General features: G+C 33.2%; 1 protein-coding gene across 1 annotated transcript in view; it reads right to left on the bottom strand.

The window, feature by feature from the left end:
- The window catches only part of LOC118200369 (large neutral amino acids transporter small subunit 2-like), a 91051-nt gene that overhangs the window by 27598 nt on the left and 39472 nt on the right, over positions 1 to 23981 (bottom strand). The window contains exons 2-8 of the mRNA XM_085808446.1: positions 18178 to 18303; positions 15851 to 15944; positions 9623 to 9667; positions 7362 to 7485; positions 3963 to 4066; positions 2644 to 2740; positions 1011 to 1160 (exon numbers count right to left, since the gene is read on the bottom strand). Of these exons, the coding sequence (XP_085664572.1) occupies positions 1011 to 1160; positions 2644 to 2740; positions 3963 to 4066; positions 7362 to 7485; positions 9623 to 9667; positions 15851 to 15944; positions 18178 to 18303 (740 nt within the window). The remainder of the gene's footprint in view (positions 1 to 1010; positions 1161 to 2643; positions 2741 to 3962; positions 4067 to 7361; positions 7486 to 9622; positions 9668 to 15850; positions 15945 to 18177; positions 18304 to 23981) is intronic.

The raw sequence follows: 23981 nt of genomic DNA, 5'->3' as shown, positions 1-23981 counted from the left end.
ATCACAAAAAATTATTGCACACTAAGAAATTATGCTTCTAATTTTAATAAACAACAATGAAATACCTACTTTAAACGAACGTACTATTTGATATTATTGCATTCTAAAGATCGTTCGCAAAGGGGAGAAGCAGATTTTTAATCCTCATTAAATTATGTTATGACATTTATTTTTCTATACCCACGATATTTCATTACATCACGTTCACTTGTCACTTTCTTTGAACGTTTTTTGTTAAATTTACTTTTCACCAGTGTAAAAGGATTGATTTATTCATTTAGGCCAGACACACCATGGCTATCTACGTAAGCAAACAAATGCCTTCAGAGAAGATTTGCAATGGCAGACTGGCTTTTAATTAGGATGCGCACGAAGAAAACCTCGTACAATCAGCCTATTCAGGAATAAAACTAGAATCCCCGTTTAACTCCCAGCGCTTTTCGGATTTAGCCACACAACACTCATGGTGTACTCATGACTGAAAATGTTCCCTGGAAGTTATTTTCAGTATTCATTTAATTTACTTAATGCTATAGTGTTGGCGTTAATATCTCTTAAAACTTGAAATTTCGGCTGATTACGAAATTTTTGAAATAGTAAGTTGGTTCCATAATGGTGTGGAATAGCGGTTCCAGAAGAATAAAGCAACGTGTCACGGCGCCATGTTTTTCGCAATTGATTTGAGAAACATTCTGGATAATTCCAACACACGGTTTGGCCACCTCAGTTCTCAGACTTTATTTCCGCAGAGCCTATTTGGGATCAGAGATATTCGTGCAGGAGATCCAACATCTACCAGAACCACACAGTTAGAGGTTTTTGAGACAGCATGGCTGAAAATCTCTTCTCAAAACTTCTGGCATCTAGTTGAGTCATGTTGAGGTGCTGCATTTCACCAAATTAGAACAAGCCTCGTGGGATATTATGAAAGGTATTCCGTGATTTTTAGCATATCAGTGTATATACATCATTTTGCCGTATTAGTATAGACGGATATCAATTCAGAATACCTTAATGGGCCTAGGCAGGTCAGGTTGCTTCCAGCGCAGATAAGGTAAACAAACCACAGCAAGTCCAATAGCTAACCATGTTGCAAAACCAACATAATTGATTAGGGCATAGATGTCACTTGAGCAGAGGTAAACCAGTGATAATAAAGCCTGTAACAAATAATAATATAAACAATTTTAATAATATAAATTTGTTATAAATATAATTTTGAAAAAATAAATAATTTTTAAGAATTACATTACAATATACACCGATATCAAGATTTACAATGATCTTCTGCAGAAAAGCATCCAAATAAACAGCGTAAAATATACCAAAAAATAGTGTTCTAGATAATCCAGTTTTACTTGTTCAAATATTCTTTAACTAGCAAACATTTTAACACAAATGTTATCTCAAAAGTTTGAATTTTACGGCAAATAAACAATTCCCACACGCATACGCACACATATTTACATTTAAGACGGCGTAAATATAAATGAGTTATTATTTTGCTCTCTTTTTATCTCTCCCTCTGTCTGTGTGTGCATATAAATGTAATAATTCTGTAAAAGACTTGAGGATTAAAAAAAACAGTTGCTTAGATACTTGAGGTAACATAATGGTAAAGAGAAAAACTTTAGCAGATGTGGCGCTGGTTCAACACATTTTTATTTCGCAATTAAGACGGGTTCACATGTCATCATTATTGGGTGTGCTATGCACCCCACAATTTGTACAGCTTACATCTTTCTAGACAAAAGACGATAGCGGAGCAACGAAATATACTACACTAGCAGAAGCAAGTCGATGTAGAAAAAAAGGGCTGTGCAATAGTAACAGCAGTATTTAAAGGAAAATGTTTCTTTAATCTGATTGAATGAGAGCCACCCGCATTGCAGCATGATTACATACGAAAAATTAAACGAATTACTTTGAAAAGACGCATTCCAGAAAAATTATTTTAAACAATTTAGAACAGAAACGAAAGATAAATTAAAATGAGGAATTAAAATGACTATTTCTAAACTAAAATGTGTTATTTTCTTTCATACTTTAATTTTATATATACATATATTCCATTTGTTTTATCAAATGATTAATGTCTTATTAAAAGTAAAATATTTTGCATATAATGCAAAAATGATATCGCAAAATAATATTTTAGGTCAGTTTATAGCTAAATACATATATCAGATACTCTAAATGTTATTTAAAATTTCTTTTGATGCATCAGAGCAATAAGAAAAGAATTTGAAAAACTCGGCAACTTTTACTTCCATAAACATACAATTTTACTAAGTTATTTTTTACTGTTTCGGAAACTTAAATTTTCAAGGGCAGTTCCTTATTTAATATTCTTAAAATCTTAGATTCTTTTATTCGGAAAAGTCATATTTGAATTTTTATTACATATAATTTTATTATGTGTAACTTATGAACATTTAATTTTTTATTATTTAAAAGTTTTTATTTTTCATTCCTTATTAATATTTTTAAAATTTTAAGAGTAGAAAAAGCCGTATTTATATGTCAAAGCGTTAGTGATTTTAGTTCGTTAACTCTAATATAAAGTTATATAAATTAGTACACACATTCAAAAACTTTTAAGATGCATAACATTTAAGGTTAAGAAAGGAAGATATGTTTTACCACAAACATTACAGCTGGCGTTGGTGTTAAATGGTTTATTTGGATCATGTTAAGAATTTCTGGCATTTGACCTTGCTCAGCTCCTGCGTAAAACAACCTGGAAAAACATATTTTAAACTTTAAGCTCATGAGAAACTGAATCAGAGAATATAATATATATAAATACTTACTACAATACAAAAAAGTAATATCATTAGAGATGAAGAGTTTATTCAAAAATTATAAATTGAAAAAAATCTGTTCATTTGGAAGCAATAGTTGAGAAAACACACTGGTATTCCGTATCTCCCTAATTACTTCTTCTGAAGGAATTACATGACGTCACCAAGGACATTATAAGATAGATTTGAAATGTTTTTCCGTTAGTCTGATATACTTCTAGAACCAATGATATTAGTAAAACCGGTGAGTAAGAAAACAAAAATTATAATGTATATAATGTAAATATTTTATACAAGAGAGTTATTTCTAATATATCTATAGGAGAAAAATATAATACTAGAAAAGCAGGTAATAGTATTAATTATATCTTACTGTGTTTTACTTTACTGCCAAATATAATAAACATCATTTTAGAGGAGCTTATATTTTGACATTTGTAAAAATATTATAATTCGAAAAAGGGAATCAAATGAGAAAGATTAGGGAAACAATAGGTGGCACACGCTATTGTGCTGCAAATGACAAAAATAGAGTATTTTAGGAACTGTAGAAAAAAAAAAGAAAAAAAAAAAACTTAAGGTATTCGTTCCAGGGATAAGCTCTGAACCACACTATTTGTCTACGCTAATGAATATGGTAACGTAGAGGAAAGGGAGAGTCTGCCTAGGGAACAGACAGGGAAGTAATACCTGCCTGAAGAGCTACTACAAAACATGCAAAGGCTATCTGCCTAAAGGAAGCGATGACTTCGTGGAGGACATCATAAGAGAAATTGACTCATGTTTATTCTATATGAGCAAAAATCACAAACATATCCATGCAATCTGGCCATTCGCTAGGTCTCAAACCCGAGTATCCAATCACCGCTATTTATTTAATTTTCCCTTTCCTTTTAGATCCACAAGGGCATTTATCGCGGATTTATGTACTTATGACTAATAATTTAGGAAAGAAAATGAATTTACTCCCCGCTTGCTATTTAAGACCAATTTCGCTTCCAACTAAAAGTTTTTGTTATTATTTTGTTTTTCAATTTTTACAGTTAATCCCATTTTATATTAAAATGAAATTTTACCAACAAGATAGTATTTCTTGAAAATATGTAGATAATATAATACTTATAAGCCTACTACATACGCATTTATTAAAAGTATTACCTGGAAGATGTGAAGAGGATTCCGTTTACACCGCCAAATGTTGAAAGGGCTACGAAAACTGGTACAACCCATGCAAAGTTGCCGTACAATCGATCAGCAAATATCTTTAAAAAATAAGTAAACAAAGAGAGAAATTATTATAATTAAGACCATGTTAAAAGTGTTGAAACAGTACTATCTAGCATTCGAGTAAAAATATGTGGGATCTAAACAAAAAAATTAGCACGTATTATTAAATTAGCATGGCATTAGTATGCATATAATGTAGAATCGACTTTTGAAAATTTTAGAATGGTTACTACAAGATTGGGGTTTTCATAGGTGCCAGTTTTTAAATAGTTTTGCAGAAAGGGAAAACTATAGAAATGGAAGGGAAAAGTAAGGAAGGGGAAAATAATAGAAAATAAAATCTATAAATATAAGTAGGCAACTCGATTAAAGAGATCACGATAAGGAATAAAGCAAAAGGGAATTAGAGTTGAAAATTTAAAAAATTATGTTCGATACTCAACATTACATTAATAAATGTGCAATGTAGGGGTTTCGATACTAGAAAAAATATGTTAAGAAACCAGCATTAAAATACAATATGAAATTTTCAAATTGTAGCAACTAGCGATTCAAACTGTAGCCTAAACGATAGTAATCACGATGATATGCGCACAGATATCGATTGGCGGTTGGATGATTAAGACAAAGCACAAGACGGTTTTCTCCTAAGGGAGTCTTCTTGCAGGACATTTTAAGGTATTCTGGCTTTGTATTGATGTTACACACGAAACAAATCCTAACAATTCATTTCGACGGGACTTTATCCCGTGTAGAATTACCAGCGCTCAGTCACTGGAAAAGCGATAAATGTAAAAAGAGTTTAATTTTAGCATTTTTCTCTTATCTACTCATTGGAGCCCACCAGCGGCCGAGCGGTAAAGACGCTGAACACTGGTAGTTCGGTCTGAGGTTCGAATCCCGCGAACGGGCTGGCTGCATGGGCGTTTTCGTGGTTTTCCCCATGTGTAACGTGTATACGAGCCAGTTTCCCTTAGAAAGTCCTCCACGAAAGGCATCCCTCCCTTTAGGCAGATAGCCCTCGTGTGCTTTGCCATAATTAAATACACTTATCTACTCATTATTCAACCTTTCTGCTTTGAAGCAACCTTTCCTTTTTCTCTTGTTCTCAATCCACGTTTTCTTGCCAGATTTAGCTTTCAGTTTCACATGTCATGCCAAGCAGGGTAGAAAAATACTGTTTAAGCTGGCGTCTGAATTACTTTAGACAGAGTGTTCTTCCTTTTGGCCACGTTGTTTCTCTGCTATTTAAGCTTGCTATTTTACTGCCGTGCATATTAACTACCGATTAGTCTACTTCGGTGGTATGACCAAGAGCCAACTACGCGTTAAAATATCTCTGTGCAACTTCGGCTGATTATTTCGCTTAGTTTTAAATTTTACATTTCTATTTTGAGTTGCCGCCAAAAGTATTGGCGTAGATTTGTAAACACCAGGAATGCCGACTTTAAATACTTTTCTCGTGTTTAATAAAAGGACCTTTTCACCCTTTCCATGTGTTGTTATTGATAGAATTGAAATTAGCGAGTAGTCACTTCACAGTTCAAGTTAAGATCTAGCGAACAAAGTAACTTTAATTTAGCTAGAATCTTACACTGTGATATTTTTCTTTTCATTCTTGGTATTATCATAGTGATACCATTAGTTATCGAAGGTGTAATTATTAACTGAGACTAGCAGAAACTTCAATTCTTCCGATAGGAAATGGAATACCACTGAGTATTTTAAGTAAGTTTATAAAGTTTTATGTTGATTTAACGTAATTATTTGATTGTTTTGCCTATACGTTCACTGGCATTTTCGTCATCTCCCTACTCCCAGAATACAAATTAGTTATTGTAGATATGCTCAGTGTTTTGGGGTTCGGAAGCTAGTCGTAGGGCAGGCATTGCTGACTGGTTACTCTATTTACACCTCCCTGGTAATTAAATAAAGTTTTCTGCTTTAGCTTGGGTAAGTAGCATTTGCTTCGAGAATTCTTAAGTTCCGAGCCCAAACTTGACTTTTAATTTATATTTCACATTATAATTTCACTGGACTAATTATTTGGAGTTCATTTCTGTTATTGTATCAGTTTTATGTACCCATCAGTTTAACGTGTTAATAAATAGATTTATTTTAAGCCTTCAGTTTGAGTTGTATCCATTGTAGTTGGAGCTTAAGACAGGGCGACAGTCGTCTGTTTTTAAGGTTCTAGTAGCATGGCATTTTAAAACAGTACAGAACCGTACAAGTTTCTCTTGATAAGGCCTATATTTATATCAATATTCACACCTAATAGTACTGCATAAAACATTGAGAGAAGTGATTCTGATTTGGAGTATAGTAAAGAAATACACTAGATCACTATAAGCGTAAAACTCAATTGCCCTGAAACTGCTCAACTGTAATGATAACGAAGATCAGAGTTTAGGGACTATTCGAATATCAACACTGAAAACTCTTTTAATGTCTTATTTAACTTCTATATACCTTCTGTAAAATTTAAAATCAAGGCTTTCAGACACTGTAAAGAGGAACAAGATACCAAAATAAAATTAATAGTCATTCAAAAGCATCAGAGATCCGAACAGGTGGACAAAAATACTTTTGAATCAAGCTCCTAAAATGTAAGCTTTTAAAACGAATCACCAAAATTATAGCAATCAATTTTATAGAAACAAAAAAAAAAAAAAAAAAACTCGCTTTTTTTGTGTAAGCGTTCTTAAGATATATTGAAATGCTAAACTTTCTCTTCTTTGGCATGAAAAATCTCATTCTGTGATCAAAGAGATTGAGTAATAAATACTCCGGATTATTCGAGGCAGGGGAGAAAGAAACTTCGTAATATCTATATTCTATATAGCGTATGTAACATTGCATTTCAGAACTTTTGTTCATAATAACAGTTGCTATAATAATTTTTATCAGTATTTAAATGCATTTTTTCGTCTGATCATATCTATTACATAAATTCTGAAGCCGGCAATAAGCAGTTTAAAATGTGTATAAATTATTTTTGTACAGTTTTCCAATTCGCATCATTGTTTAAATTTTTACTGTTTTTTAATATTTTAAATCAATTTGATATCTTTGGAGATATCATGTATTTATCTACACTTATTGAAATTTTTAATTGCTACACTTTCGAACTATCATAAAATATAAAACGTAAATTTAGCTTTATTTTGCAGCATTAGAAAATAGTTTTTGGCATGTTTACTTTTGAAGTTTGATTTTTTCCTTCCCCGTGAGTTCTTTCTCATATTGTGTATGGCCGCATGATTCAAAAATAGTTATTTTAAAAATTTTAAATCATGTACTAATGACTTAAATAATCAAAATACTTACCACAGCTACAGCTTCGGCTCCCATCACCTCTTGAATCGATAGCGTAGTGTGGAATGCTACTATTGTGAGTGTGTAAACTACAGTCACTAAGATACAGGAAATGAATATAGCCCGTGGCAGGTTCCTGAAATGCAGTAATTCAAACATTTTAACAGTATGGTGGTTTATATTTACCTCAGACAAGTAAGCAAGCAAGATATCTTTACTGAAGGTAAATGAGTTGCATTTTCTTTCTCGTTAAGGTTTTTCAAGGAAAGTTGAATTAGGAGATTATTTTCAAGCGCTGCTTCTGTGTTACCTTGCAAAGGACCAATCATAAAATACGTAGGCTTATATCACATCCATGAATATATAAATTGAATGATCATTTTAACTTCATCTAACAATTTTTAAGAATACAGATTACACTTCTTAAATTTAGCAATATCTAGGTCCTTACCTTTCCTGAAACACAGAAAACAGCGGGAAAAACCTTCGGCGTTTTCAGTTTTAGCTTTGGCATGCCGCATTTGCTTCGCGGACTCTTAAGGCCCCAGTCATTGCTTGCTTAAGCGAATATTAATTTGCATTTCACATTTTAATTTCATTGTTCTACGTTTTCCGCAAGATGTTCAAGTATGCTGTGCACAGGGGGTAGACGTATGTGTATCACACATGCACAGGTTCCCTATTCCTATCCATCTTACTTCACACATATTGTTGTGATATCAAATTTCGAAAACCATTTAAGCAAGAAAAAATAATTTCATTAATGCTACAAGACCTGGTTCTGCAATTTGAATTTTTTCCACTTCATGTTCACTGAAATCGTGCACATTAGTGGCAGTATTATGGTACCCACTCACATGTATTCACAAACGTTCCTTTGTCTAACGTTTCCATTAAATAATTTTTTAAGTTGAAATAATGGCTTATATTTGTGCTTGTACTAGAACCATATTATTATCTTAGCATATTTACTTCCCAAAGAGCAGTAATAAAACCGAATATGAGAAAACAATAGGACTGTATTAAGCTGAAATTTTCGATTACGATCTAAAAAGATCTGACTTCGGAATGCTACGAATAATGCCATCTTAACGGCAGATGAGAAAAATAACTGAGGCAAATAAAAAAAAAATTAAGGGTTTACAGAAGTTAGAGGACTACGAATTATTAAAGAAGTGCTATCTGTATCTGTTATGTGCTAGAAATCCAAAAGGTTATGCCAACATATTAAATTCTATCAATTAAAAAAAATTTAGCCCAATGCGCAGTTTTCATATTACTTGCATGAATAATTACATTAGGCGAATATATGTTCATCTTGATATTACCACCATGGAAACTACGCATGCAATCTAAATTTTAGGGCCGTTTGAAAATTGACAGTTTTCAATCGAAGAGTGGTTATAATGTATCTAAACTCATGATAGAGGTGTTGTTTCGGGCTCATTAAAACTACTCTTCACATAAGTAAATGCAAATAAAATTATAAATAAGTAACTGTTTACTTAGATTCAAAATTCAAATCTTATGTACTGAGCACAAATTATGCAATTACGCTTTTAAGTATTTGCTGTAAAACTGTAAGGTATATTTTAATTTTATAACAGTTATTTTAAAGTTCCTTTCCTATCAATTCTTGCCTTCCCTTACAACTCCCTACCAAAATGAGATTTTAAATCGCGTTGAATGCAAATCAGTTAGAAGAAGTATTTAATAGAGATTCAACTTACTTCGTGAGAGAAAGCTAGGAATCCTGAATAGCGCGTGTTTGCCTTCGTGGTGTAATTGGAAACATACTCGACGCGTATTTGAGAGGTCCAGGTTCGATTCCCGGCGAGTGCACCTACTCATTAGGGAAAGTAATTTTTATATTGTTTAGGTACCCGGCTGGGTTATAATTAACATAAAAACTACTTTCCCCAATGAGTTGGTGCTCTCACCGCCGGGACTCTAACCTGGACCTCTCGAATACGCGTCGAGTATGTTTCCAGTTACACCACAAATGCAAACACTCGCTACTCAGGCTTCCCAGCTCTCTTTCACGAAGTAAGTTGAACCTTCCTTAAATACGTCTTCTAACTCATTTGCATTCAACACTATTATAAACACTAATTCTGGTAGGGCGTTATAAATGGAAACAAGAACTGATTGGAAAGGTTTCCCTAATTAAAATAACTGTTTTAAAATTAAAATATACCTTACATTACCCATGCATGCATTTATTTTTATGTAAAGCGAATGAGAAGAAAGTTTAAGAAATTTTTAGAACTCACTTGTGAGGGTCTTTCAGTTCTTCAATGACGAAGTTCAAGTAATTCCTATAAAAATTATTGTGATTAATTTCAGAAAAAATGAGCACAACAATGACACTACGTTTTAACAATCATGTGAGCTGCATGTATATTAGCACGGCTACATCGGTCTTTAAATTAGCAGAAAAAAATGGATAAATTTTAGCTCATTATACTGACTACAATTTTTTAGAATATATTCTATCTGCTCATAAGTTGAGTTTGCCTCATCAGAATTTGCCTATATTATTCGGTATCCCGTTAGTTCTACGCTTTACAAATCGTAAAAGACCTGCTGAGCACAATGCGACCTAGCTCAGCTTCCAACAATAAATTTTTCAAAAAATGTGCGTAAAAGATATATAATTAAGCTATCTGATTAAATCAAAGTGCAATCGAACTCTCGGCTAGTTAGAGAATGTCTTACTAGATGACTTCCTAATAGAAAAGAGCTCCTACAGCCTGAGTAAAAACTTTAAGGCCAGTAAAAGTTTTTGAGAAAATGTAAAATGAAATAAAAGGGATTCAACTAATATTAATTATTAAAGTTCATTGATAAGAAATAAATGCTGTAAACATAATTTGTAAATACATAATTATGAGAAACATGTGGTTATTTACAAAGTTGGTATTTCTGCCTGAGTAAAAACTTCAAGGCCACCAGTCATTTTTTAAAAATAAATATAATATAATCGTATGATTACCATTGCAACTACTAGCTTGTGACAACGCTGCAATTTTCATATTTGTCATACGTTTCTTCGAAGTATTGGTGATCTTTGTGAAGATGGCGAAGGGTAAGAAGTTAACTGATCGTGAAAGAGGAGAGATCGAAGCTTTGTCTTCAACAGGAATGAGTAGTCGTGTTATTGCGATAAAAATAGGAAGATCAAAGACTATAGTCAACAATTTTTTTAATTGAAAGTGAATTATGGTAAAAAGAATACTGGGGGAAGACCTAAAGCTTTGTCCTCGCGTGATGAAAGAAGAGTTTACCAACTTGTATGTACTGGAAAGTACTCAACCAGGAAACTGATTCCGACGACAGGTTTAAAAGTTTGTCAAAAAAAGATTTCTAACACAATTAGAAGGTCTGGAAGGTTCACTTATACAGCAAAATCGACTAAGCCTCAGTTACTGCAGAGACACAAAATAGAGCGTTTGAACTTTGACCAGAAAGTCATGACCTGGGACAACCAATGGATAGAAATTATTTTTTCTGACGAAACAAAATGGAATTTGGAGGGATCAGATGGCTGGAATTTCTACTGGCATGATATAAGAAATGAAAAAGAAATACTGTCAAGCGCCAATTAGGTGGAGGGTCTGTCATGACTTAAGGCTGTTTTGCTTACAATGGTGTGGGTTCAATTGCATTCGTTTCAGGTAGAATGAATTCACAAGGATACCAAAATGTCCTAACGAATCATCTTTTGCCAAATGCTGAATGTCTTGCTGGAGATAATTGGAAATATTAGCAAGACAATGCATCGATCCATTCGAGTAACAGCACAAAAAATTGGTTCCAAGTCAAAAATGTTGAAACTGTGAAATGGCCAGCTAGATCACCAGACCTCAACCCAATCGAGAACCTTTGGGGTGACTCAGCAAGAAGAGTTTATGCAAATGGGAGACATTTTACATCAACAACAGAGCTGAAATCTACTGTCGAAGATGAATAGTATAAACCTGACCCCACCCTTTGTCAAACAAGCTTGCATTTCTTCAATTACAACTCCAGCCAGAAAAGAAACCTGCTAAATATTACGCAAAAATAATCCCCTTAAACTTTTTAGTTAAACTTCTCCTCTCCTAGCTTTTCTTTCCTTCACAATAGCCTTTACCTTTCCCCCCCCCCTCCACTCCTCGCGCTTCGAAAAAGTTCTCCAGTCATTTTCGCAGTTAAGCGACTAACGGTTTCCCTGCGGGCGGTCGGAGTGAAAACTGCCCCCCACCTACCCTATCGCTCCTCTCTTCTCTCCTCTCCTCCGCCATTTTTGGCCCCTCTTCCGCCATCTTTGGTCCTCTGACCGCTGCGAAAAAGTTCTCCAGTTATTTTCGCAGTTAAGCACCTAACGGTTTCCCCACGGGAGGTCGGAGTGAAAACTCCCCCCCCGCCTTCCCCTTCGCTCCTCTCTTCTCTCCTCTCTTCCGCCATTTTTGGCCCCCCTTCAGCCATCTTTGGTCACCGGACCGGCTCTCTTCCCACGCTCATCCCAAGGCATTAGCGATTCCGCTGCTTTTCAGAGTAGCCACGACATAACCTTTCCCGGGGCCAGAGGCAAGTTCCTCTCACCCCATTTACTTTCAACAGTCTCGATTTCTTTGAAATCGCCTGCGATCTCTTCGAACTTTCCTATCGCACAGGTCTCCGAACCTTCCTCAGCGAATTTGAAAGTCGAAGGAACTTCTCGTCCCTTGAGTGGACTCCTCATTCATTACTGGTTTTTAAACCCTTAACGGTTTTCACTCCTCACTTTAGCTATGCTTAATCTTAATTATTCAATATTCTCTTAACGAAGTTGGGGAGGTTATTGCATTTATTTGCAAAGGTACTCCGGAAGCAAAACGCCTTGGGCCCTTTGTCAAAAACTCGTTTCATCCACGAAAACAAGAATATTTGAAGTAATTCGAAGAAATGGCTCTTACACAACCTTCTAAGAATATGTAATTTTTTTCTTATATGTTATTTTCTATGTTGGCTTTAAAGTTTTTACTCAGGCTCAAATATTCATCTGTGTGTTCTGTAATATTTTCTAATAATAAAATATTTGCAAATTAATTTTTCTACTTTTTTTACTTTTATTTAAGCTCAATAATTATCAATCAAATGGTATTTTAATTCCTCAGTTTAAATGTTTCCATTTTCTCAAAAATTTTTACTGGCCTTAAAATTTTTACTCAGGCTTTATTTTCAGCACATACGAGGAAAAATCCCCAAACACTCATGAAGCTAACTCACCCTAATTAAAACTAGAGATAAATGACCAGGCTTTCGTGGTTCTGTCCACTCGGTTACTGCTCATCCCAACATAAGAAAGACAGGCCTTATGAAATTTATAAAACACTAGTAGCACTTGGAAAGAAAAATCTCAGATTTAGTTGTCAGCGCAGCGCAGGAAAAACTTGTAAGCAAACTTTAAAATTTTAATACGAATTTAAAACTTACAACAAACTATAATTTCAGATCAAACCTCTTTTAATACGTACATCAGTGGTTCCCAAGGTGTGAGAAGGGAGAAAAATTTTGGTGGGTCGCGAGATGTTTCTAAATTTCGTTCTTGCCGTTGTTTTGTTATGATTACATACAATTATTTATAATTGTTAATTTGTACCATTAATTTATTGTTAATAATTATTACGCACTTATTTTATTATTGAGATATTTTTTTCCAAAATTTTTCTCTTCACTGTATTTGCTCTTTTCCTCCAACTATTTGCAAATGGGTCTCTTTAACTTGCAACTATATGGATATTGGTCTCGATGCTAATATATTTGAGAACTTGTTGCTATTATAACGATCGTTAACCAAAAAAAAAAATCTCATAATTTGAAATTCAAAACGTCCGGTGAAGGGACTATTTTTTGGAGTACAGATAGTAGAGCAATTAGAGGAGAATTCATAATAGAATGTGCATGCCGAAATGGATACTGAGCGCTGTTAGGTAAAAGCATTCTTCTGGCATAAATCGTCATGCCCTGTGTTAATTTTGAATGGTACGCATTTTTAAATGAAAGCGGAGTTTGCCGATATGCATTTTATCTATGGGGTTGCTGCTAAAACGGGGCTGCTACACAAGGGAGGTACAGAGAACGTTTTCGGAGTACCTCCTTTTCCAACATCTGAGTAGATCCTCTCCGAAATCCGTATTGAAAATGACTGCGCTGACGGAATGCTTTAACCTACAGCTCAACAGAGCCCTGTACCACCACAAAAGCGACATTTCGTCACACATATTCTATTACAAAATCTGCTTACTTCGGTCCTCTTTTTACATATTTGCCAGGTATTTTTACCAACACTGTATAATGTTATTTATGCCTCTAAGGCATCATTTAGCTGAAAATGACTGGTGGTGAATAATTGGTAGGTTGAAATGTGATTAGTCGCAGATTTCCAAAGACATAAATATTCGAAATAACAACATTTAAAATATGTGGAGGAAACATTTTAGCACTTGTTGCGTGATTCTTCTGAAAGGATAAATTAGGTCATATTCAAAAATTTTTGCCTTTATTAGAATGACAATTTTAGCCAGTTGAGACACCGTACTGTTTTTGCAGCAATGGCAAGTATAAAAATCAGCATGAATATTGCTTACCGCAGGGAGTGCAAAACATGCTTGTCTGCGACCAATGCGATATGTTGCTATTATTTCATTTTTCTTCTCATGCATCGTTATTCAAATACATACTCTTGGACTCGAGTTCTTTTCACTTTCATGTCTATGTCCAGTTTACTGATACCGTAGAAACTTCTATCTGGATCTTTATCTAAAGCATACCTTTCTGGGGAATGTCCGTTTATGACGTAATTTTAAAGATGATAGTTCGTTCTTCTGTAGATTAATCGCGATAGATGTCTAATTAATCTGAATATTTACAAAAATGATTCCATAATAACCAGGTTCCACCAATACATTTTATTAGTATTATCGTTCTCGAGTTTATCCTAATGAGATACCTCATTTATTTCATCTAGTGGATAAATAGCTTGAAAATTAAAATATCGTTCGAAAGAATTGCCCAGCATAAACAGTGAGACTAAGGTCTATATATCAAATCTGGAATATTTTAGGATTTAAAATTTGCCACGTTTTAATCTTCTAAAAAGAGGTAAATATTTTTACGAATTTTTTACTTAGTTAGCTATTTTTAGTAGAATTATAATTAAAATTGTTGTATTTTCCCTGCAATGCAGTGCGAGGCATATTTTTAAGAGAAAACTACGCCGGAAAAGTAATACAGGAGCACGTGCACTTAACATTTAATAAATAAGTATCTCTTTAATTTGTATTTAAATTGAATAAATGTAATTGAACACTATGTCAGCTGTAGCCGTAATTCCACTCTTTTTGCTTTCCAGAAATCTTGAGAAGCAGAAATTACTAGAAAGATCTCGCGCGGCCGATCGAAAGCTATTAAAAGCCAGAGAGAGAACATCTCAGTTAAGTTGGTTAGTTAGCTGCTGTTTTTATGGCAAGTTCAGCATAAGATCAGATTAATTTTCTCTTTAAATTCGTTGTGCATCGCGTTCTGTTTAACGATTTTAGTAGTTTGAAGTATAACTACTGATTGTTATTGCGTGATATTGTGAACACTTATACGAATATATCCGAGGGAAATTCCAGCGCTCTGTTACATTACTTTTGAAAAGAATAAATTTTATTAACCTTTTATTGGACTTGTGCATTCAATTTAGTACGAACCCGTACGCACTCGAAAATATTAATCTTCTAAAAGCCACCAAAAGATCCTATTTGTCCTCCTAGCAGAATCGGTTTTAGTCATACAAGATTCATTTAGGGTATTTTTTCGTAGAGTATTTTATTATTAATTCGTATTCCAATTTACTCCCATAGGAAGATAATGTGATGACTACATTTTTAGCATGTTACTGATTATACTTGGCATTTTTGCAATAGTTGGGATTTCTTTTACAAAACTTTAGTGTGCAATTCTGGCGCATCTAAATAGCTTAAAATGCCTTTATTTATCAGAGTTTATACGAAATTTAGAACATCCCTCTTTTGCAACATAAACAGTGTTGAATTTCTTAGCTTAACCTTTAGTTTTGTACTCCAGTGTACGAAACACGAATTTTAAAAGTAACATTATCACATTATGAAGTTTAAACAAAATCGATAATTGTAAACAGTATTAAATGTAAACGTCATAGCTCAATATACCTCAGACCTTTTAGGGAATTATTTTTCCCTGTAACTGCAAAAATTTCTATAAGATAATCTTAAGTGGCATTTTTAGCTTATAGGGCTATGGTATTGAAAACTGAAGTAAAGGAGAATACGCAATGAATAGTTTCATGCAAGTATAATTGAAGCAGATTATCCAATTTACTGGAAAACAAATACTGCTTATTTCGCAACCAAGCCCAAAGTAATATTTTTTTTCATACGGAGATTAAACCAGTAGAAGAAATTTATATGTGCAGTCTATAAAAAATAATAATTTGCTGAGTAAATACTCACCAACCATTATACGCAAAAAGTCCTGAATAGAATGACACAGCTATCTTCGTTATGTCCGTTTCAGAGTTATCAAAATTAAAATATTCCACTTTACCTAAAAGAAAAAAAATTAAACAATCACCTTCAGCTATAGTTTGACACGTGCACCATTTATTTTTAATAGCTACATGAAAGCAGAAATTTATCCTGTACAAGAGCATATAATCAAATTATAATACCTAGTTAATCCAGATTCATAGTAACTTACTTTTTAAAGAAATACCTTTCTCTGGAAAGAAATGTAATTTACTAATTTTATACACATAAAAGGTCGCATTGTTCCATTTAGCGAGATTTCAGGATTTCATTACTGTGAATAATTAAGAACAATGACTTCTCTAAAATTATTTCTTTTTTGGAAAAGTTTATTCAACAGAGCCCATTTTCAAATATTGGCAATAAGATAAAACAAATTAGTACCACTCTTGGTTGTTATTACTCCTGTATAAAGTCTGCTCGCATTTTAAGTAAGGATATTTTGAAAACGAAATAAAATTTTTATGAAAAAAAGAAAGCCAAATGATATTTTATGTTCAAGCATGAAAATGATCTGAATTATTCTAGTTTCTGATTTTAACATTAGAACTATCAAAGCAGAAAAAATTGCTGCTTATTTCCTTTGGTTTAAATAGACGTTAATACTTTGGAAGATTCGAAAGGTTTTTAATTCATGAAACTAATTTAGATACTCGAGCAAATGGTATGAAAATTAAACCAGATATATCCCCAAATCCGAGTTGATCATCAGTTAGTCATAAATATTACGAACAATCTATAAATTGTCTGGAGAAGGGCCTCGACAATGATGATGGTTGTTATCTTTAAGAAAATCTGAATAAATAAGCTTTCAAAATAGAAAAAAAGCCCGATGTTTCGTAACATTTGTTAACTACTCGATTTCCTTATTTTTTAGAATTTATAGCGTATAATGTAATCTTCCCTTCTATTAAAGGGATAATACGTTCATTCAAAATGTTACATACGTAAAATGTATTACCTAAGTTAATTATTATTCGCTTTCTTTAAGTATTCAGAAAATCAAAATGTTTAATGGTTTTCTGACAAAATGCATTAAGTAATGACGAGGCGAATTCCACTAATTCATTTTCAAAGAGCATTCAATTTATATTTACTCCGAGATTCATTACAGACAGAAAAAAATATGAAGCCACATTAGTAATTTAAAACAGTACCTGCGCGATAAACAAAACTGATGCACTGAATTGAAGGAGCATTTTTATAACAAAGACAGGGAAAAAATTATGAAGAAATCATAAATTGGTAATTGTCGGTTTTAGTGGCGACCAGCAATTAATCGTTAAGTTTGGTGACGTTTATTGTCATTTATTAATCCAAAAGGGTTATTAGTCTCGAAACATGATTTTGCATAGTTTCACTTTTCATGCGAGTTCGTTGCCTTTTGGGAAAACGTAAGATATTGTTCTTTTATGTTTAATCCTTATGTTATTAATTAACAAACTAAACTATTTAAAAGCAATAAATGCAGTTCTTAGAAATATTACTTTTTCTTTTTAATCTGATTGATAATTTAATTCATGATATATTTAATTAAAAACATTAAATATTTTTACAGAATTACATTACATACGCATTTTTTCACGTAACACAAATACACAGAAGATATATAACGTTTCTACGTTAGTCTAACTCAAATTACATCAAGTTTAGATAGCTATTACTCAGCTTGCATTGACAACATTTTGTTATTGTTTATCCAACTTCCGCCAACAAGGCATTTGCCGCTAAGCTAATGAGAATTAGCTAATTATAAAATACAAATAAGAATTTATATACAGTTATACACTGTTTGCTTTACATATTTGATATGAGATCCTTTGTCGATTTCCAGCAGATGTCAGTTTAGTAGTGACGGTGATAATTCACTCGAACCGGATAAATTTGGACTGCTCAATTAGACGCAGGTTTAAGCCAAAACTTAACAAATTAATAAACTTCATCATTTTATTTCTTTTCCCGTTCCACAAAGAATAGAATAAAAATGTAGGGACTGTTTTTCTGCACACAATTTTTGAGAACCTAGTGTGAACATTCCAAAACTCAAAGCTGTTCATACCTAATATTTAAGCTAAAATGGTTTCTAACGTAATGAAAGGAAAAGAACTTCGTTTGGCTCAGATCAAGGGAGATTTAAAACTGCTTAATAATTTAACAACACTGAGCATTCATCTGTACAAGAAATAAAAAGTGCAGGTCCTTCAATAATATTATACTTCATTTAATCAAACTTACATTTAAATCGTACTTACCTTTACCCAGTTCAACAAATCCTGTACCAATAATAACTACTAAGGCAATAAGTTTTCCATAAGTAAATAGATCTTGAACCCGGGTTGCCCATTTCACATCCCAACAGTTCACAAACGTCAACAAACCTGTAATCAAATTTTCAGCATTTAAATACATCACTAAACAATAAATACTTCATGTTCTAACAGTATAATTTAACTCATATACATTAAAAAGGAAAATACTAATAACTATATAAATGCTAAAAGGAAACAAACTAATTGTTATTTAAACTTGAGAAAAAAAAACTGTTTTCAATGTTGAAATACTATTGTTGTTTGTAACTATTTTCAATTGTTGAAATACTATATATTATTGTTGAAATGCTATTGTCTGTTGTTATACATACTCGGAATGGTTAACTAAGGGTACGACTGTCACTGTTGCAGAAACTGGGAGTGAATATCAAGAACCGCCGTTTTGGTATGTCGTCACGCGGGGTTATCCTTTTGCATGATGATTCTCGTCCTCATGTGGCTGTGGCGTGCCAAACATTGTTAAGGCAATTCCGCTGGGAGGTTCTCGAACATCCCCATTACAGCCCGGACCTCTCGCCTTCTGACTACCACATCTTAGGTCCACTCAAGAAATCTCTGAAAGAACGGCGATTTCTCGACGATAATGAGGTCCAAGATGCCGTTGAAAATTGGTTCCACAAGGAGCTTCTTCACCCAGGATATCCATCATCTCGTTGACCGTTGGGACACTTGTTTCAATCTACAAGGTTACTTTCTCTAGCTTATCGCTTACGCCTGTATTACTTCTTTTTAATATTATTAAACCATTTTTCAAACTGGCTGCAGTGACATTTTCATTCGAATGACCCTTTTACCATTTCTTCAAAGGTATTCGTATTTCGATTCTCTGAGTGATCGTCCACCGACGGTCGAGCTGTAAAATCGCTGAATACTGCTAATTTGAACTGGTTTCGGCTGCATGGATGTTTTCGTGGTTTTATCCATGTGTAATATATATATGAATGCGAATATGAGCCAGCTGCTCTCATAAAACATCCTCCAAGAATTCCTTCCTTAACGCAAATAACCTATTAGTATTCTTACATAATCTAAGTAATCCTCTGAGCAAGGCGCAATGTATAAGCCGATAATTACTGATAACCACACAGATTTTCTTTAACCTCTAAAAGCCTTTTTCGCTAAAAGCTTTTTCCGCTTTAAATTTAAAATGTATAACATAAGTTTTAAGTTGAAATCGACCATTTTCTTTCCTGTTTGAACGCACTGGTTATAAAATTTTAACAATAAATTTCACATGAGTGTTTCACGTAAAACATTTCCCATCTCGTTGTCTCTACACGTTCTCCCTACACATCCAATATTTGCAGCCTTTTACACTTTTGTTTATCGTAGAATTCATTTATGCTTCATCCGTCTCTTTTTCAATGACAATAAACAACATTGTGTCCTGTATCTATCCTTCTACCATCATCGCCATCCCATGTAATAAACTTTTCTAGAAAATTTTTTTGTGAATGTGGTTTGCAGACATGTATAAGACAAACACAGAAATCTTTAATATTTAGGATATGAGGCTGCAAACGACACGTTAAAGAAAGGAACTGAAAAATTCTTCAGTAACTTCCTGTTCTTAGAACAAAAACCACAAATTTAAATTTTCCGAGACCATAATTTCTGCTCGTACTGCTTCACTTCTCAGTTTGGATTTCTAAAAGCTTCCGAAATTCCGCATAGTAATCTTGCTAATGAAAGAACTTTTATACCTTTTCCGCTGAAGGGGGGATATATTTACGAGCACCATTTCCGATCCTTCCCCAAAATGGTACATCTACGTCAAGCACTACAACTTCTTCTGCATTCACCACTGTAACCGCACTGTTTTGATAAATATACACTGAGCTCCAACGAAACTGCAATCAGCGATATATTGTTTCTTTTTAGTAATTATTACACTGAACTGAAATACCCATTATGCCAGCTCGTTCATTTGCCAGGAACCAAACCCAAAATGGTTTCTTAACATTCATTAGTTTCCTAGACTTGCGAGCTTTTCAGATTATTTAGAAAAGATATACGTCGATTGAGTGAGTTACCATTAGTTACAGACAAGTATTTTGAGAAACCATTTAAGATGAGGATACTGAAGAGCGCATATTAAGAATGCTCTGAAATAAATTATTTAAGACATTTTTTAAAAAATTATTACTTGAAACCGTATTGCGTTACGTGGAAAAGCTGCATTAGGGAAAATTTCAACTTTTACTGGTAACTTGACTTTCCAGCTGAAACTTTCTTTTCTTAATGTAGTGCCACGTTTCTTTTTCAAATTTACCAATTTGGTTTCAGGCAGTAAGCGTTAAATGACTATAATGTAAAAGGCAAATTACACCTTCTGCACCTAATTAACAAATAATTAAAACTACCGGTATAATTTATGCAATAGAATAAACAATAAATTAGCAATTAAACAATAAATTTTTCAGTTTATGGAAGCGGAGAAATAGAAATGAAAGCTTTTGTAATATCGGTTTGAATGTCAAAGAGGATTGGACATCGAGTCTAACACACGGATAACAAAAAAGTAAGTAAATTTCAGCCAAATAAAATGGAGAGACAATCTGAGGACATGCAATTAAAATAAAAGTGTGTTTAAAACAAAATCACAGTGAAACAACTTGTAAAATATTACTAAACATTATGGGATTATATGCTTAAATTGCAGGAAATTTCATTATTAATTTCATCAACCACGAGGACTACCTGTCTAAGAAGAGAGTTGACTTGTGGAAGACATACTAAGGGAAACCGTCTTGTATGCCCATTGGGCATGGCAAATCTCCGCAAACGCCTCCAGTATGTTCACCAGGATTCAAGCCTGAGTTGAACTAGAAGAATTCATCCCTCATATTCGCTTAGTCACTTCTACGTCTCCTCCGCTGAATATAAACCTTTGTTATGTAGTACGAAAATAATGAGTTTCAACAGAAACCACTTTTCTAGTGTAATTTTTAAGTCCTGCATATGTCTCAACAGATTGCAGACTTGTAACGACGTTGATATATATTTCCGCCCCATGCCTTTGGTGACACTGTAATGAAATCCGTGAGATCAACACCCATAACGTTATACATTTGCATGCAGGCTATTCTGCAGATAAAACTCAGTTTTCTACTTTCATTTGGAGTTTCTTAAAAAATGGCTTCATTTGTTATGCCCCGAAGCTAAATGTGAAGTCTGAAACGGTATTTTAATCAGGTTATTCAAATTTAAATTTCAGGTTTGAGATCCTTTTTTTGTATTAATAGTATATTAAATTGCTAGTATTGTCGTTATTTATAATTCAAGCTTTGATTATGCTTAAAATGCATTATAAAATGTATTTCGAATATCTAAAAATTTTACAATTTCCGTAACTTGAATTAAATTGTGTTGAAATGAATATTCAAGTGAAACTAAGAAGACGCGAGCTATCTGCCTAACTCCAGTCCAGTTTTCAACTACGATACCCAGGGAATTAGAACTCATTTGCAAAGCGAAAAATGCATTGATTTGCATCAAAATTATTGAAACTTGCAAACATTAGTACGATAGAAATAATTCATGACGTTATATGGCAATAAGTACTGTACTAGCTCCAATGTTTAATATTCATACGCATACATATTTCTGCTTATTTAAGATAACCATATATCTTTGAAGGTGCTTTATAAGAAGGGGCTTTTAGATAAAATAACGCTCCGTGTATGAACTTGCTAAGTTTAAAATGCTCTGAAAAAATCAAAAATGGTACAGATACCACAGGAACTAAATATATTTACATTTATAAAAGAATCGAGGAATAACTGACAAAATAGTTTAATACGTTCTCTACATCAGGGATCCCCAACATTTTTATACCTTAAAGCACATTCTAGAATATCGGTAGAATGGTGGCTCCATTTATTCTTACAAGGTAAATTGATAGGATGACGTAATAATGTATATAATATACAAAAAAGAGTTAATAATGTATATAATATACAAGTTAATAATGTATATAATATACAAAAAAGAATTCCAAAATTGTAATTATAAGATATAAAAATTATTGATTGCATTCTTAAGTAAAATAAAAAGCACAGACGTATATATATATAGTTTTGTGATATTTGGCACTGCATTTTATAGGTCGTTGTTTCATAATTAAGAGAGTATGATGATATTCTTGCTCGTAAACAATCATCAATATATTCATCTATAAGTCGAGATTGGTACTTTGATTTTGTGATAGACATTGCCAAAAATTATATTTTTGCATTTTTCAACTTTTAACAACCTGATCTAAATGACATACTGGCTGGGACGCCGGAGTCTCACTTTGAAACTGACACAGTCTCGTTCAAGCTGGCATATCTGATAAATTTTAAATGGAATTACGTCCGTATTAAACCGTGACTAAACCTATTTAAAATTATAAACATACAATTATACACAAATACTTTTTTAACAAATACGCTTATTAACCCCCCTAATTAATTACTAACTTTAAAAGTTTTATGTAACATTTTATTGAAAACTAAAATAGTTTTTTTTTTTATCATCGTTGCACAGCAGCGCGCACACGTAAAGCCGTTGGTACCAATGGTGCCCGCGGGCATAGAGCTGGAAGCCCCTGCTTTAAATGTTAAGCTGCAAGTACGCTTTTCTAAAGCTATTCTAAAGGGGGAAAACTCACATAATCTAGTAGACCCGGTATTACTTACGGTTTATAAAATCTTTGCGGAAAGGTTCACACTTCTTTCTCTTATCTTTTCAAAAGCTACTTCGCACACTTCTTAAAGTCACTTTTGTTTTCGAATGCCCTGAACTGGATTTAGAGTCTAAATCTGTTTTTTTTTTTTTTTTTTTTATTTTCTGGTCATTTAGAAGACCATGCTAGCCGTTAAATGATATCCATCGATTTTGCCTCTTTGACCGCCCTTTCTTCTCATTGATTATCTCTGACCCATTTCTTTGCTTTAGAGCTATCAATCATTTCTCCATTCAGAGCATCTATCTACCATTTCGTCCTGCGTTGACAAACGTTTAACTAATGAACTTTAATTTTTGGTTAAAATTTGTATATTTCTTTGTTACCTCATTTCTTAAAATGGATTAATTAGAATCTTTCCTGCGGTGTAAAATACCTTCGGAACTACTGTGAATAATCATATCTTGAATAGAACTGTTCCTGACTTTATTGATTTTCTTAACATGGGTAGTCCTTTTGGTTTCTAATTGCAGTGAAGTAGCACAGGGTTTACACAGCCTTCCCCACATGTTACTTAAATACAAGACGGTTTCCCTTAGGAAGTCCTCCCAAAGCCAGATAGCTCTCTCGTACTTTACCGTAATCATTTAGCAACTAAGCTACTAAGCACAGGAAAGCTACTATCACGCATCCCAAATTTGAAAGAGCTATAAATTTTCTAGCGTATTTTCAAGTAAATAAGTCAACTATACATATATTATACAGCATTTCACTCTCATAATGCAAATTTCACTTTAGGTAAACATAATGCCAGTTAACTTACCCAAATTATGCATTATATTTCGTTTATATTATATACCCTAAAGGCTTGTTTGAAATAAAACTTTCGACCAACAGTTTAATGCTTAAATTTTATTACGTCAAATCTCAACTCTGAATTTATTAATCCGAAATTGTTCGAATTTTTTAAAATCAAACTTCAAAACTAAGTTTAAAAATTTAAAAAAAATTATTTTAAAGAAGAAAATAGTTCATATATAGCTCTATTTCTTTCTAT

The sequence above is a fragment of the Stegodyphus dumicola genome, chromosome X1 (genome assembly GCF_044657685.1).
Source record: "Stegodyphus dumicola isolate Sdum_Otavi_A_Nest chromosome X1, ASM4465768v1".
NCBI classification, from domain to species: Eukaryota; Metazoa; Arthropoda; class Arachnida; order Araneae; family Eresidae; genus Stegodyphus; species Stegodyphus dumicola.
This window is presented reverse-complemented; position numbering and strand designations above follow the sequence as displayed.